The sequence below is a fragment of the Oncorhynchus mykiss genome, chromosome 22, assembly GCF_013265735.2.
Source record: "Oncorhynchus mykiss isolate Arlee chromosome 22, USDA_OmykA_1.1, whole genome shotgun sequence".
Classification (NCBI taxonomy): domain Eukaryota; kingdom Metazoa; phylum Chordata; class Actinopteri; order Salmoniformes; family Salmonidae; genus Oncorhynchus; species Oncorhynchus mykiss.
Window position 1 is genome coordinate 50,491,843 of NC_048586.1, and position 14,218 is coordinate 50,506,060.

A 14,218-nucleotide genomic window follows, 5' to 3' on the forward strand; every position below is an offset into this window, starting at 1 on the left:
CCCTCTCTGACGACAAGGTCCACCCATGCGCGTATTTTTCTCATCGCCTGTCGCCGTCGGAACGTAACTATGATGTGGGAAACCGCGAACTGCTCGCCATCCGGTTAGCCCTAGGCGAATGGCGACAGTGGTTGGAGGGCGCGACCGTTCCTTTTGTCGTTTGGACTGACCATAGGAACCTTGAGTACATCCGTTCTGCCAAACGACTTAATGCGCGTCAGGCGCGTTGGGCGCTGTTTTTCGCTCGTTTCGAGTTCGTGATTTCTTATCGTCCGGGCTCTAAGAACACCAAGCCTGATGCTTTATCTCGTCTCTTCAGTTCTTCAGTAGCCTCCACTGACCCCGAGGGGATTCTCCCTGAGGGGCGTGTTGTCGGGTTGACTGTCTGGGGAATTGAGAGGCAGGTAAAGCAAGCGCTCACTCACACTCCGTCGCCGCGCGCTTGTCCTAGGAACCTTCTTTTCGTTCCCGTTCCTACTCGTCTGGCCGTTCTTCAGTGGGCTCACTCTGCCAAGTTAGCCGGCCACCCTGGCGTTCGGGGTACGCTTGCTTCCATTCGCCAGCGTTTTTGGTGGCCCACCCGGGAGCATGACACGCGTCGTTTCGTGGCTGCTTGTTCGGTCTGCGCGCAGACTAAGTCCGGTAACTCTCCTCCTGCCGGCCGTCTCAGGCCGCTTCCCATTCCCTCTCGACCGTGGTCTCACATCGCCTTAGATTTTGTCACCGGACTGCCTTCGTCAGCGGGGAAGACTGTTATTCTTACGGTTGTCGATAGGTTCTCTAAGGCGGCTCATTTCACACAACTCGCTTCCTTCGTCTGCGACCGGGCTATCTCCTTTTCAGAGTAGCCTCGGGTACCAGCCTCCGCTGTTCTCATCTCAGTTCGCCGAGTCCAGCGTCCCCTCCGCTCAGGCTTTTGTCCAACGTTGCGAGCGCACCTGGAAGAGGGTCAGGTCTGCACTTTGCCGTTATAGGACGCAGACTGTGAGGGCTGCTAATAAGCGTAGAACTAAGAGTCCTAGATATTGTCGCGGTCAGAGAGTTTGGCTCTCCACTCAGAACCTTCCCCTTAAGACGGCTTCTCGCAAGTTGACCCCGCGGTTCATTGGTCCGTTCCGTATTTCTCGGGTCATTAATCCTGTCGCAGTTCGACTTCTTCTTCCGCGATACCTTCGTCGCGTCCACCCGGTCTTCCATGTCTCCTGTATCAAGCCCGTTCTTCGCGCCCCCGCTCGTCTTCCCCCCCCCCCCCCCATCCTTGTCGAGGGCGCACCCATCTACAGGGTCCGCAGGATTTTGGACATGCGTCCTCGGGGCCGTGGTCACCAGTACCTCGTAGATTGGGAGGGGTACGGTCCTGAGGAGAGGAGTTGGGTTCCCTCTCGGGACGTGCTGGACCGTGCGCTGATCGAGGATTTCCTCCGTTGCCGCCAGGTTTCCTCCTCGAGTGCGCCAGGAGGCGCTCGGTGAGTGGGGGGGTACTGTCATGTATTGTCATGTTGTGTCTTTCTGTCCTTTCCTTTCACCCTGTCTCCCTCTGCTGGTCGTATTAGGTTACCTTTTCTCCCCCGCTTTCCCCCAGCTGTTCCTTGTCTCCTCCTAACTACCCATTCACCCCGTTTCCCACCTGTTCCCTTTTTCCCTCTGATTAGGTCCCTATATCTCTCTCTGTTTTTGTTCCTGTCCTTGTCGGATTCTTGTTTGTTGTGTTTCATGCCTGAACCAGACTATCGTCATGTTTGCTGTAACCTTGTCCTGTCCTGTCGGAATCTGCCGGTCTGTCTGAACCTACCTATGTTTGGTTATTAAAGAAGCTCTGTTAAGTTAATTCGCTTTTGGGTCCTCATTCACTCACCGTGACACATAATTCCACTTTGACATTATGGTGTGTTGTGTGTGTGAGCCCAGAGACACACAATCTCAATTGAATCTATTTTAAGTTCAGGCTGTAACAATACAATGTGGAAAAAGTCATGGGGTGTCAATACTTTCTGAAGGCCACTGTATCATGAATTGAATTACTGTCAGGGTAAGGAATTATTCAGCTATACTATTTCTTAAAAAGACACACAGTTTTAGGATTTTGTGAGTGATTGGTAAATAAATATTTATTTATTTATATAAATATTTCTAAAAGTAAAACTAATTATATTATAATAACTACTAACTAATAGTAGTTATAGTAGTTATAATATAATATAATAATTATAACATGCTACAGATTTTTATTTTAATATTTCTCCAGCTGTCGGCTGTCAATCCAGACAGGAAAAGATAACTCATCAAAGGCTGTCTTGAGTCTCGACTTGAGTCTCGACCACAATATCAATATTGATCTTTATCGTGGTCATGTGTCACAGTGTCTCCTGACTCCTCCTGTCTCAGCTTCCAGTATTTATGCTGCAGTAGTTTATGTGTCTAGGATCAGTTTGATATATCTGGAGTACTTCTCCTGTCTTATCCGGTGTCCTGTGTGAATTTAAGTATGCTCTCTCTAATTCTCTCTTTCTATCTCGGAGGACCTGAGCCCTAGGACCACCTGGCCTGATGACTCCTTGCTGTCCCCAGTCCACCTGGCCGTGCTGCTGCTCCAGTTTCAACTGTTCTGCCTGCGGCTATGGAACCCTGACCTGTTCACCGGACGTGCTACCTGTCCCAGACATGCAGTTTTCAACTCTCTAGAGACAGCAGGAGTGGTAGAGATACTCTGAATGAAAAGCTATGAAAAGCCACCTGACATTTACTCCTGAGGTGCTGACTTGCTGCACCCTCGACAACTACTGTGATTATTATTATTTGACCATGCTGGTCATTTATGAAAATCTTGGCAATGTTCTGTTATAATCTCCACCCGGCACAGCCAGAAGAGGACTGGCCACCCCTCATAGCCTGGTTCCTCTCTAGGTTTCTTCCTAGGTTTTGGCCTTTCTAGTGAGTTTTTCCTAGCCACCGTGCTTCTACACCTGCATTGATTGCTGTTTTGGGGTTTTAGGCTGGGTTTCTGTACAGCACTTTGAGATATCAGCTGATGTAAGAATACATTTAATTTGATTCGTGTTTTTTTGTGGTTGGACAAAGAAATAAATGTAGTCATTTAATATAAATGCCATCTCGATATTAGTGCTACCTCTGAGTAAGATCATCCTCTGAGTGTTCAATAACCAATGGGCTATTCAACACAACGTGTGTTTATAAGAAATGATCGTGACAAAAGATGGAAATTATTGATCAAAAGCAAATAATTTATTCGAGACTAGTTGTAGACTTGATTTCACTATTTCTTTATATTACAACACAATGAAACATATAGATATGTATTTTAAAAATTCTTCATTGGAAGTTCCCATAATCAAATCTTCCATCATTCTTTGACATCATCGGTACTATTGCTTCAAATCTTCTCTTCCTCTGTAGAACCTAGAAGGGTAAATACATTACTATATCTATTAAAACGGACATAGAGTATCAACAGAAGTGGCTCTTGTTATCAGGTGAATGTTGTTGCTCGCGAAAGAGTGATCGATGTTAAAAGCAGAAGTTGTTTTTTGTTGTTGTTTGTAAGAGCTCACCTGATGAACGAGGAGGATAGCAATGGCAGAGATTACTATTAATACTGCGGCCAGTCCTGCTAAGGGTAGTCTGACGGATGTTTCTCCTGTTACATCATCTCTTCTCTGGGCCTCTGGGGTAAAGCACCCTGGTTCCTCTACAGAAATTCACCACGATCTTAACAGTCACATCTGAATTCAATACTGCATATTGTTTTGAGAACTGAGGGATCAATCCTAACTTCAAAATCTGCGTCTTTAACCCAACCCAAATTCTCACACAAATCACAATTTAATCAAAGTGTGGTTCAAAGTTCACATGATAAGTACGTGCATAATGTCTGTATGTATCATTAGCATTAAGCCTTTAGATCGATTAATCCCCAATATTCAATTGCATTCAGTATTACCTGTTATATAGAGTAGGGTACCATTCCCAAACGTCCTCAGGTATGGCGGAGGGTACAGGACTTCTATGGCACAGCGGTACAGGTCAGTGTCGTTACCCCTGAGACCAGAGATAGTCAGGTTCACCTTGCCTGGCCTTAACTGGCCCCGACAACGCACCTTCCTCTCTCCCTCTCCCTCCACCTGGAAGGCTGTGTTGTTGTGGGTGAAGGAGGACGTGCACACCTTCTGTTCTTCCTGCTCCCCGTACATCCCCCGGTACAGAGTGATCCGTAGCTCCTCCGGTTCATGTCTCCCTGTGTGGTGGTAGGAGCAGAACAGCTCCACCTCACCACGATGACTCACCACACGGTACGGCTGGGTGACCCTCAGGGCTGGAGAGAGAGGCGGGAGAGGGGTGGGTAGAGAGAGAGAGAGAGAAAGAGAGAGAGAGGTGGGAAGAGAGAGAGAGAGGGGTGGGAGAGAGAGAGAGAGAGAGATAATGGTGGAAGAGAGAGGTGGGTAGAGAGAGAGAGAGAGAGAAAGATGGGAGAGAGAGCGAGATGGTGAGAGAGAGAAAGGTGAGAGAGAGAGAGAGAGAGAGAAAGGTGGGAGAGAGAGAGAGAAAGGTGGGAGAGAGAGAGAGAGAAAGGTGGGAGAGAGAGAGAGAGAGAGAAAGGTGGGAGAGAGAGAGAGAGAGAGAGAGAAAGGTGGGAGAGAGAGAGAGAGAGAAAGGTGGGAGAGAGAGAGAGAGAGAGAAAGGTGGGAGAGAGAGAGAGAGAGAGAAAGGTGGGAGAGAGAGAGAGAAGGAGGTCAGATTCCCTCACTGCTTTTGCTAAACTTGTATCCTCTACAGGTCCACATCTTCCAGAAGTAGGGATCCACCTCCTAATACCTGAGGTCCCAACAACACAATACATCTAACAACTAACTCTGCATTGACTAAATCTAGTCCTTAAAGAAATGTCTTGTATCCTATTTGAAAAGGTACTCACCATTCCACACTGGGAGGCAAAGACCGAGACAGAGAAATGTCAACAGGCTGAGAGTCATGACGACGAGAAGAAGTGCACCTCCAAAAATATCATCTTCTCAGACTTTTATATTACCAAGTCTTTCGGAAACAGTTTCGAGATTTGTGCGTTGATCGACGCCATAGAAGCACATACGTGCTTCAATACCAGTAATACCAAACCAGTAATTCAGGTGTTCATTATTATTCTGGTAAAAGAGTTTCCATTTATCAACGGAAAATATGCAAGTGAGTATAAAGAGAAAAACACCCAGAGTAAAACCCTGTAAGTGATTAGTCATATTGAAAATGCTGATTTGTGATATTTTTACTTTTTCAACGTCATGCTAAATGTCGATTGGTTGATCTTCGGTGCTTCAGAACGCTGAGAACCAATGACGGAGTAGGGGAAGATTGATAAGGGGTCACACCACTATTATAGTAGATGAAGTGGTTTGTCTGAAATGGGACCCTATTCCCACATGGTCTGGTCAAAAGGAGTGCCATGTTAATGGGAATAGGTTGCCATTTGAATTGGGGTTTATGCACCTATTTACCAACGGCAAGCTAAATATTTAAGTGTGGTTAGAGTACTGGGTTAAACTGCTCAGAGATGTGCAGTAGACAGGAGATTTAATAAGATTTTAAATGTTTTCTAGAATAGGATTGAAAACATCAAGGAGGCGTCCCTAGTCCTTATGTAGCGCACTACAGAGTCAAAAGGAGTGTACTACAGTCCTATAGTCCCTGGTCAAAAGGAGTGCACTACAGTCCTATAGACCCTGGTCAAAAGGAGTGCACTACAGTCCTATAGACCCTGGTCAAAAGGAGTGCACTACAGAGTCCTATAGTCCCTGGTCAAAAGGAGTGCACTACAGAGTCCTTTAGACCCTGGTCAAAAGGAGTTGACTACAGAGCCCATAGACCCTGGTCAAAAGGAGTGCACTACAGAGTCCTATAGTCCCTGGTCAAAAGGAGTGCACTACAGAGGGAAGATCCTCTGGTTAGGGACAGAGTCCTACCATGTCACAATGAAGAACCTCTGGTTAGGGGCTGAGTCCTACCGAGTCACAATGAAGAACCTCTGGTTAGGGGCTGAGTCCTACCATGTCACAATGAAGAACCTCTGGTTAGGGGCTGAGTCCTACCGTGTCACAATGAAGAACCTCTGGTTAGGGGCTGAGTCCTACTGAGTCACAATGAAGAACCTCTGGTTAGGGGCTGAGTCCTACCGAGTCACAATGAAGAACCTCTGGTTAGGGGCTGAGTCCTACCGAGTCACATTGAAGAACCTCTGGTTCGGGGCTGAGTCCTACCGTGTCACAAGGAAGCACCTCTGGTTCAGGCCCAACACGAGGTTGTAAAGTTACACTCACACATTAACATTCTCCATCCTTTATTTCTGCAACACACAAACAGCTTCATACAGTCTGATAATATTTGATAATTTTTGTGGCATCAACCTGTAACATACAACTTCACATTATAAAAAAATCATGACTATAATCTATAATATAAAATCAGAATTTATATTATATAATCTGTATTATAAACCTGGTAGTTTGGGTCCCGGATGTTGATTAGCTGAAACAAAATTTAATCTGTGTGTATATCAGACAATAAACCATGGGTATGACACAAAAATACTAGTTTAATGTTCTTTATGTTGGTAACCAGTTTATTTTAGCAATAAGCACCTCGGGGCGGATGTGGTATATGGCCAAGTTGAAACTATACTAGGTCTACTCCATATACCTACTTATTTTTCAGTGGCCAATTGTATTTACTCACTTCTAAATCCCCATGTTCAGTATCAAAGTAGTGTAGTGGAGGTTCACGCTGTGTAAGGTTGATGGAACAGACCTCTAGTGGGATCTTCTGATACCGCAGTGATGATGATGATGATCCCATGTTCAGTATCAAAGTAGTGTAGTGGAGGTTCACGCTGTGTAAGGTTGATGGAACAGACCTCTAGTGGGATCTTCTGATACCGCAGTGATGATGATGATGATCCCATGTTCAGTATCAAAGTAGTGTAGTGGAGGTTCACGCTGTATAAGGTTGATGGAACAGACCTCTAGTGGGATCTTCTGATACCGCAGTGAAGTACATGATGATCCCATGTTCAGTATCAAAGTAGTGTAGTGGAGGTTCACGCTGTGTAAGGTTGATGGAACAGACCTCTAGTGGGATCTTCTGATACCGCAGTGATGATGATGATGATCCCATGTTCAGTATCAAAGTAGTGTAGTGGAGGTTCACGCTGTGTAAGGTTGATGGAACAGACCTCTAGTGGGATCTTCTGATACCGCAGTGAAGTACATGATGATCCCATGTTCAGTATCAAAGTAGTGTAGTGGAGGTTCACGCTGTATAAGGTTGATGGAACAGACCTCTAGTGGGATCTTCTGATACCACAGTGAAGTACATGATGATCCCATGTTCAGTATCAAAGTAGTGTAGTGGAGGTTCACGCTGTATAAGGTTGATGGAACAGACCTCTAGTGGGATCTTCTGATACCGCAGTGATGATGATGATGATCCCATGTTCAGTATCAAAGTAGTGTAGTGGAGGTTCACGCTGTATAAGGTTGATGGAACAGACCTCTAGTGGGATCTTCTGATACCGCAGTGAAGTACATGATGATCCCATGTTCAGTATCAAAGTAGTGTAGTGGAGGTTCACGCTGTATAAGGTTGATGGAACAGACCTCTAGTGGGATCTTCTGATACCGCAGTGATGATGATGATGATCCCATGTTCAGTATCAAAGTAGTGTAGTGGAGGTTCACGCTGTATAAGGTTGATGGAACAGACCTCTAGTGGGATCTTCTGATACCGCAGTGAAGTACATGATGATCCCATGTTCAGTATCAAAGTAGTGTAGTGGAGGTTCACGCTGTGTAAGGTTGATGGAACAGACCTCTAGTGGGATCTTCTGATACCACAGTGAAGTACATGATGATCCCATGTTCAGTATCAAAGTAGTGTAGTGGAGGTTCACGCTGTATAAGGTTGATGGAACAGACCTCTAGTGGGATCTTCTGATACCGCAGTGATGATGATGATGATCCCATGTTCAGTATCAAAGTAGTGTAGTGGAGGTTCACGTTGTGTAAGGTTGATGGAACAGACCTCTAGTGGGATCTTCTGATACCGCAGTGATGATGATGATGATCCCATGTTCAGTATCAAAGTAGTGTAGTGGAGGTTCACGCTGTGTAAGGTTGATGGAACAGACCTCTAGTGGGATCTTCTGATACCACAGTGAAGTACATGATGATCCCATGTTCAGTATCAAAGTAGTGTAGTGGAGGTTCACGCTGTATAAGGTTGATGGAACAGACCTCTAGTGGGATCTTCTGATACCACAGTGAAGTACATGATGATCCCATGTTCAGTATCAAAGTAGTGTAGTGGAGGTTCACGCTGTATAAGGTTGATGGAACAGACCTCTAGTGGGATCTTCTGATACCACAGTGAAGTACATGATGATCCCATGTTCAGTATCAAAGTAGTGTAGTGGAGGTTCACGCTGTGTAAGGTTGATGGAACAGACCTCTAGTGGGATCTTCTGATACCACAGTGAAGTACATGATGATCCCATGTTCAGTATCAAAGTAGTGTAGTGGAGGTTCACGCTGTATAAGGTTGATGGAACAGACCTCTAGTGGGATCTTCTGATACCGCAGTGATGATGATGATGATCCCATGTTCAGTATCAAAGTAGTGTAGTGGAGGTTCACGCTGTGTAAGGTTGATGGAACAGACCTCTAGTGGGATCTTCTGATACCACAGTGAAGTACATGATGATCCCATGTTCAGTATCAAAGTAGTGTAGTGGAGGTTCACGCTGTATAAGGTTGATGGAACAGACCTCTAGTGGGATCTTCTGATACCACAGTGAAGTACATGATGATCCCATGTTCAGTATCAAAGTAGTGTAGTGGAGGTTCACGCTGTATAAGGTTGATGGAACAGACCTCTAGTGGGATCTTCTGATACCACAGTGAAGTACATGATGATCCCATGTTCAGTATCAAAGTAGTGTAGTGGAGGTTCACGCTGTGTAAGGTTGATGGAACAGATCTCTAGTGGGATCTTCTGATACCACAGTGAAGTACATGATGATCCCATGTTCAGTATCAAAGTAGTGTAGTGGAGGTTCACGCTGTGTAAGGTTGATGGAACAGACCTCTAGTGGGATCTTCTGATACCACAGTGAAGTACATGATGATCCCATGTTCAGTATCAAAGTAGTGTAGTGGAGGTTCACGCTGTGTAAGGTTGATGGAACAGACCTCTAGTGGGATCTTCTGATACCGCAGTGATGATGATGATGATCCCATGTTCAGTATCAAAGTAGTGTAGTGGAGGTTCACGCTGTGTAAGGTTGATGGAACAGACCTCTAGTGGGATCTTCTGATACCGCAGTGATGATGATGATGATCCCATGTTCAGTATCAAAGTAGTGTAGTGGAGGTTCACGCTGTATAAGGTTGATGGAACAGACCTCTAGTGGGATCTTCTGATACCACAGTGAAGTACATGATGATCCCATGTTCAGTATCAAAGTAGTGTAGTGGAGGTTCACGCTGTATAAGGTTGATGGAACAGACCTCTAGTGGGATCTTCTGATACCGCAGTGATGATGATGATGATCCCATGTTCAGTATCAAAGTAGTGTAGTGGAGGTTCACGCTGTGTAAGGTTGATGGAACAGACCTCTAGTGGGATCTTCTGATACCGCAGTGAAGTACATGATGATCCCATGTTCAGTATCAAAGTAGTGTAGTGGAGGTTCACGCTGTGTAAGGTTGATGGAACAGACCTCTAGTGGGATCTTCTGATACCACAGTGAAGTACATGATGATCCCATGTTCAGTATCAAAGTAGTGTAGTGGAGGTTCACGCTGTGTAAGGTTGATGGAACAGACCTCTAGTGGGATCTTCTGATACCGCAGTGAAGTACATGATGATCCCATGTTCAGTATCAAAGTAGTGTAGTGGAGGTTCACGCTGTGTAAGGTTGATGGAACAGACCTCTAGTGGGATCTTCTGATACCGCAGTGATGATGATGATGATCCCATGTTCAGTATCAAAGTAGTGTAGTGGAGGTTCACGCTGTATAAGGTTGATGGAACAGACCTCTAGTGGGATCTTCTGATACCGCAGTGAAGTACATGATGATCCCATGTTCAGTATCAAAGTAGTGTAGTGGAGGTTCACGCTGTGTAAGGTTGATGGAACAGACCTCTAGTGGGATCTTCTGATACCGCAGTGATGATGATGATGATCCCATGTTCAGTATCAAAGTAGTGTAGTGGAGGTTCACGCTGTGTAAGGTTGATGGAACAGACCTCTAGTGGGATCTTCTGATACCACAGTGAAGTACATGATGATCCCATGTTCAGTATCAAAGTAGTGTAGTGGAGGTTCACGCTGTGTAAGGTTGATGGAACAGACCTCTAGTGGGATCTTCTGATACCACAGTGAAGTACATGATGATCCCATGTTCAGTATCAAAGTAGTGTAGTGGAGGTTCACGCTGTGTAAGGTTGATGGAACAGACCTCTAGTGGGATCTTCTGATACCACAGTGAAGTACATGATGATCCCATGTTCAGTATCAAAGTAGTGTAGTGGAGGTTCACGCTGTGTAAGGTTGATGGAACAGACCTCTAGTGGGATCTTCTGATACCGCAGTGATGATGATGATGATCCCATGTTCAGTATCAAAGTAGTGTAGTGGAGGTTCACGCTGTGTAAGGTTGATGGAACAGACCTCTAGTGGGATCTTCTGATACCGCAGTGATGATGATGATGATCCCATGTTCAGTATCAAAGTAGTGTAGTGGAGGTTCACGCTGTATAAGGTTGATGGAACAGACCTCTAGTGGGATCTTCTGATACCACAGTGAAGTACATGATGATCCCATGTTCAGTATCAAAGTAGTGTAGTGGAGGTTCACGCTGTATAAGGTTGATGGAACAGACCTCTAGTGGGATCTTCTGATACCGCAGTGATGATGATGATGATCCCATGTTCAGTATCAAAGTAGTGTAGTGGAGGTTCACGCTGTGTAAGGTTGATGGAACAGACCTCTAGTGGGATCTTCTGATACCGCAGTGAAGTACATGATGATCCCATGTTCAGTATCAAAGTAGTGTAGTGGAGGTTCACGCTGTGTAAGGTTGATGGAACAGACCTCTAGTGGGATCTTCTGATACCACAGTGAAGTACATGATGATCCCATGTTCAGTATCAAAGTAGTGTAGTGGAGGTTCACGCTGTGTAAGGTTGATGGAACAGACCTCTAGTGGGATCTTCTGATACCGCAGTGAAGTACATGATGATCCCATGTTCAGTATCAAAGTAGTGTAGTGGAGGTTCACGCTGTGTAAGGTTGATGGAACAGACCTCTAGTGGGATCTTCTGATACCGCAGTGATGATGATGATGATCCCATGTTCAGTATCAAAGTAGTGTAGTGGAGGTTCACGCTGTATAAGGTTGATGGAACAGACCTCTAGTGGGATCTTCTGATACCGCAGTGAAGTACATGATGATCCCATGTTCAGTATCAAAGTAGTGTAGTGGAGGTTCACGCTGTGTAAGGTTGATGGAACAGACCTCTAGTGGGATCTTCTGATACCGCAGTGATGATGATGATGATCCCATGTTCAGTATCAAAGTAGTGTAGTGGAGGTTCACGCTGTGTAAGGTTGATGGAACAGACCTCTAGTGGGATCTTCTGATACCGCAGTGAAGTACATGATGATCCCATGTTCAGTATCAAAGTAGTGTAGTGGAGGTTCACGCTGTATAAGGTTGATGGAACAGACCTCTAGTGGGATCTTCTGATACCACAGTGAAGTACATGATGATCCCATGTTCAGTATCAAAGTAGTGTAGTGGAGGTTCACGCTGTATAAGGTTGATGGAACAGACCTCTAGTGGGATCTTCTGATACCGCAGTGATGATGATGATGATCCCATGTTCAGTATCAAAGTAGTGTAGTGGAGGTTCACGCTGTATAAGGTTGATGGAACAGACCTCTAGTGGGATCTTCTGATACCGCAGTGAAGTACATGATGATCCCATGTTCAGTATCAAAGTAGTGTAGTGGAGGTTCACGCTGTATAAGGTTGATGGAACAGACCTCTAGTGGGATCTTCTGATACCGCAGTGATGATGATGATGATCCCATGTTCAGTATCAAAGTAGTGTAGTGGAGGTTCACGCTGTATAAGGTTGATGGAACAGACCTCTAGTGGGATCTTCTGATACCGCAGTGAAGTACATGATGATCCCATGTTCAGTATCAAAGTAGTGTAGTGGAGGTTCACGCTGTGTAAGGTTGATGGAACAGACCTCTAGTGGGATCTTCTGATACCACAGTGAAGTACATGATGATCCCATGTTCAGTATCAAAGTAGTGTAGTGGAGGTTCACGCTGTATAAGGTTGATGGAACAGACCTCTAGTGGGATCTTCTGATACCGCAGTGATGATGATGATGATCCCATGTTCAGTATCAAAGTAGTGTAGTGGAGGTTCACGTTGTGTAAGGTTGATGGAACAGACCTCTAGTGGGATCTTCTGATACCGCAGTGATGATGATGATGATCCCATGTTCAGTATCAAAGTAGTGTAGTGGAGGTTCACGCTGTGTAAGGTTGATGGAACAGACCTCTAGTGGGATCTTCTGATACCACAGTGAAGTACATGATGATCCCATGTTCAGTATCAAAGTAGTGTAGTGGAGGTTCACGCTGTATAAGGTTGATGGAACAGACCTCTAGTGGGATCTTCTGATACCACAGTGAAGTACATGATGATCCCATGTTCAGTATCAAAGTAGTGTAGTGGAGGTTCACGCTGTATAAGGTTGATGGAACAGACCTCTAGTGGGATCTTCTGATACCACAGTGAAGTACATGATGATCCCATGTTCAGTATCAAAGTAGTGTAGTGGAGGTTCACGCTGTGTAAGGTTGATGGAACAGACCTCTAGTGGGATCTTCTGATACCACAGTGAAGTACATGATGATCCCATGTTCAGTATCAAAGTAGTGTAGTGGAGGTTCACGCTGTATAAGGTTGATGGAACAGACCTCTAGTGGGATCTTCTGATACCGCAGTGATGATGATGATCCCATGTTCAGTATCAAAGTAGTGTAGTGGAGGTTCACGCTGTGTAAGGTTGATGGAACAGACCTCTAGTGGGATCTTCTGATACCACAGTGAAGTACATGATGATCCCATGTTCAGTATCAAAGTAGTGTAGTGGAGGTTCACGCTGTATAAGGTTGATGGAACAGACCTCTAGTGGGATCTTCTGATACCACAGTGAAGTACATGATGATCCCATGTTCAGTATCAAAGTAGTGTAGTGGAGGTTCACGCTGTATAAGGTTGATGGAACAGACCTCTAGTGGGATCTTCTGATACCACAGTGAAGTACATGATGATCCCATGTTCAGTATCAAAGTAGTGTAGTGGAGGTTCACGCTGTGTAAGGTTGATGGAACAGATCTCTAGTGGGATCTTCTGATACCACAGTGAAGTACATGATGATCCCATGTTCAGTATCAAAGTAGTGTAGTGGAGGTTCACGCTGTGTAAGGTTGATGGAACAGACCTCTAGTGGGATCTTCTGATACCACAGTGAAGTACATGATGATCCCATGTTCAGTATCAAAGTAGTGTAGTGGAGGTTCACGCTGTGTAAGGTTGATGGAACAGACCTCTAGTGGGATCTTCTGATACCGCAGTGATGATGATGATGATCCCATGTTCAGTATCAAAGTAGTGTAGTGGAGGTTCACGCTGTGTAAGGTTGATGGAACAGACCTCTAGTGGGATCTTCTGATACCGCAGTGATGATGATGATGATCCCATGTTCAGTATCAAAGTAGTGTAGTGGAGGTTCACGCTGTATAAGGTTGATGGAACAGACCTCTAGTGGGATCTTCTGATACCACAGTGAAGTACATGATGATCCCATGTTCAGTATCAAAGTAGTGTAGTGGAGGTTCACGCTGTATAAGGTTGATGGAACAGACCTCTAGTGGGATCTTCTGATACCGCAGTGATGATGATGATGATCCCATGTTCAGTATCAAAGTAGTGTAGTGGAGGTTCACGCTGTGTAAGGTTGATGGAACAGACCTCTAGTGGGATCTTCTGATACCGCAGTGAAGTACATGATGATCCCATGTTCAGTATCAAAGTAGTGTAGTGGAGGTTCACGCTGTGTAAGGTTGAT

General features: G+C 45.2%; 1 protein-coding gene across 1 annotated transcript; it reads right to left on the bottom strand.

The window, feature by feature from the left end:
* Positions 1–3,224: 3,224 nt before the first annotated feature.
* On the bottom strand, positions 3,225–5,012 carry cd28 (CD28 molecule). Its single transcript, NM_001124533.1, is given in 4 exon segments — positions 3,225–3,417; positions 3,570–3,706; positions 3,959–4,330; positions 4,931–5,012. Coding segments are annotated over 4 exon segments (654 nt in total). The 5' UTR covers positions 4,989–5,012; the 3' UTR covers positions 3,225–3,330.
* Positions 5,013–14,218: the final 9,206 nt, after the last annotated feature.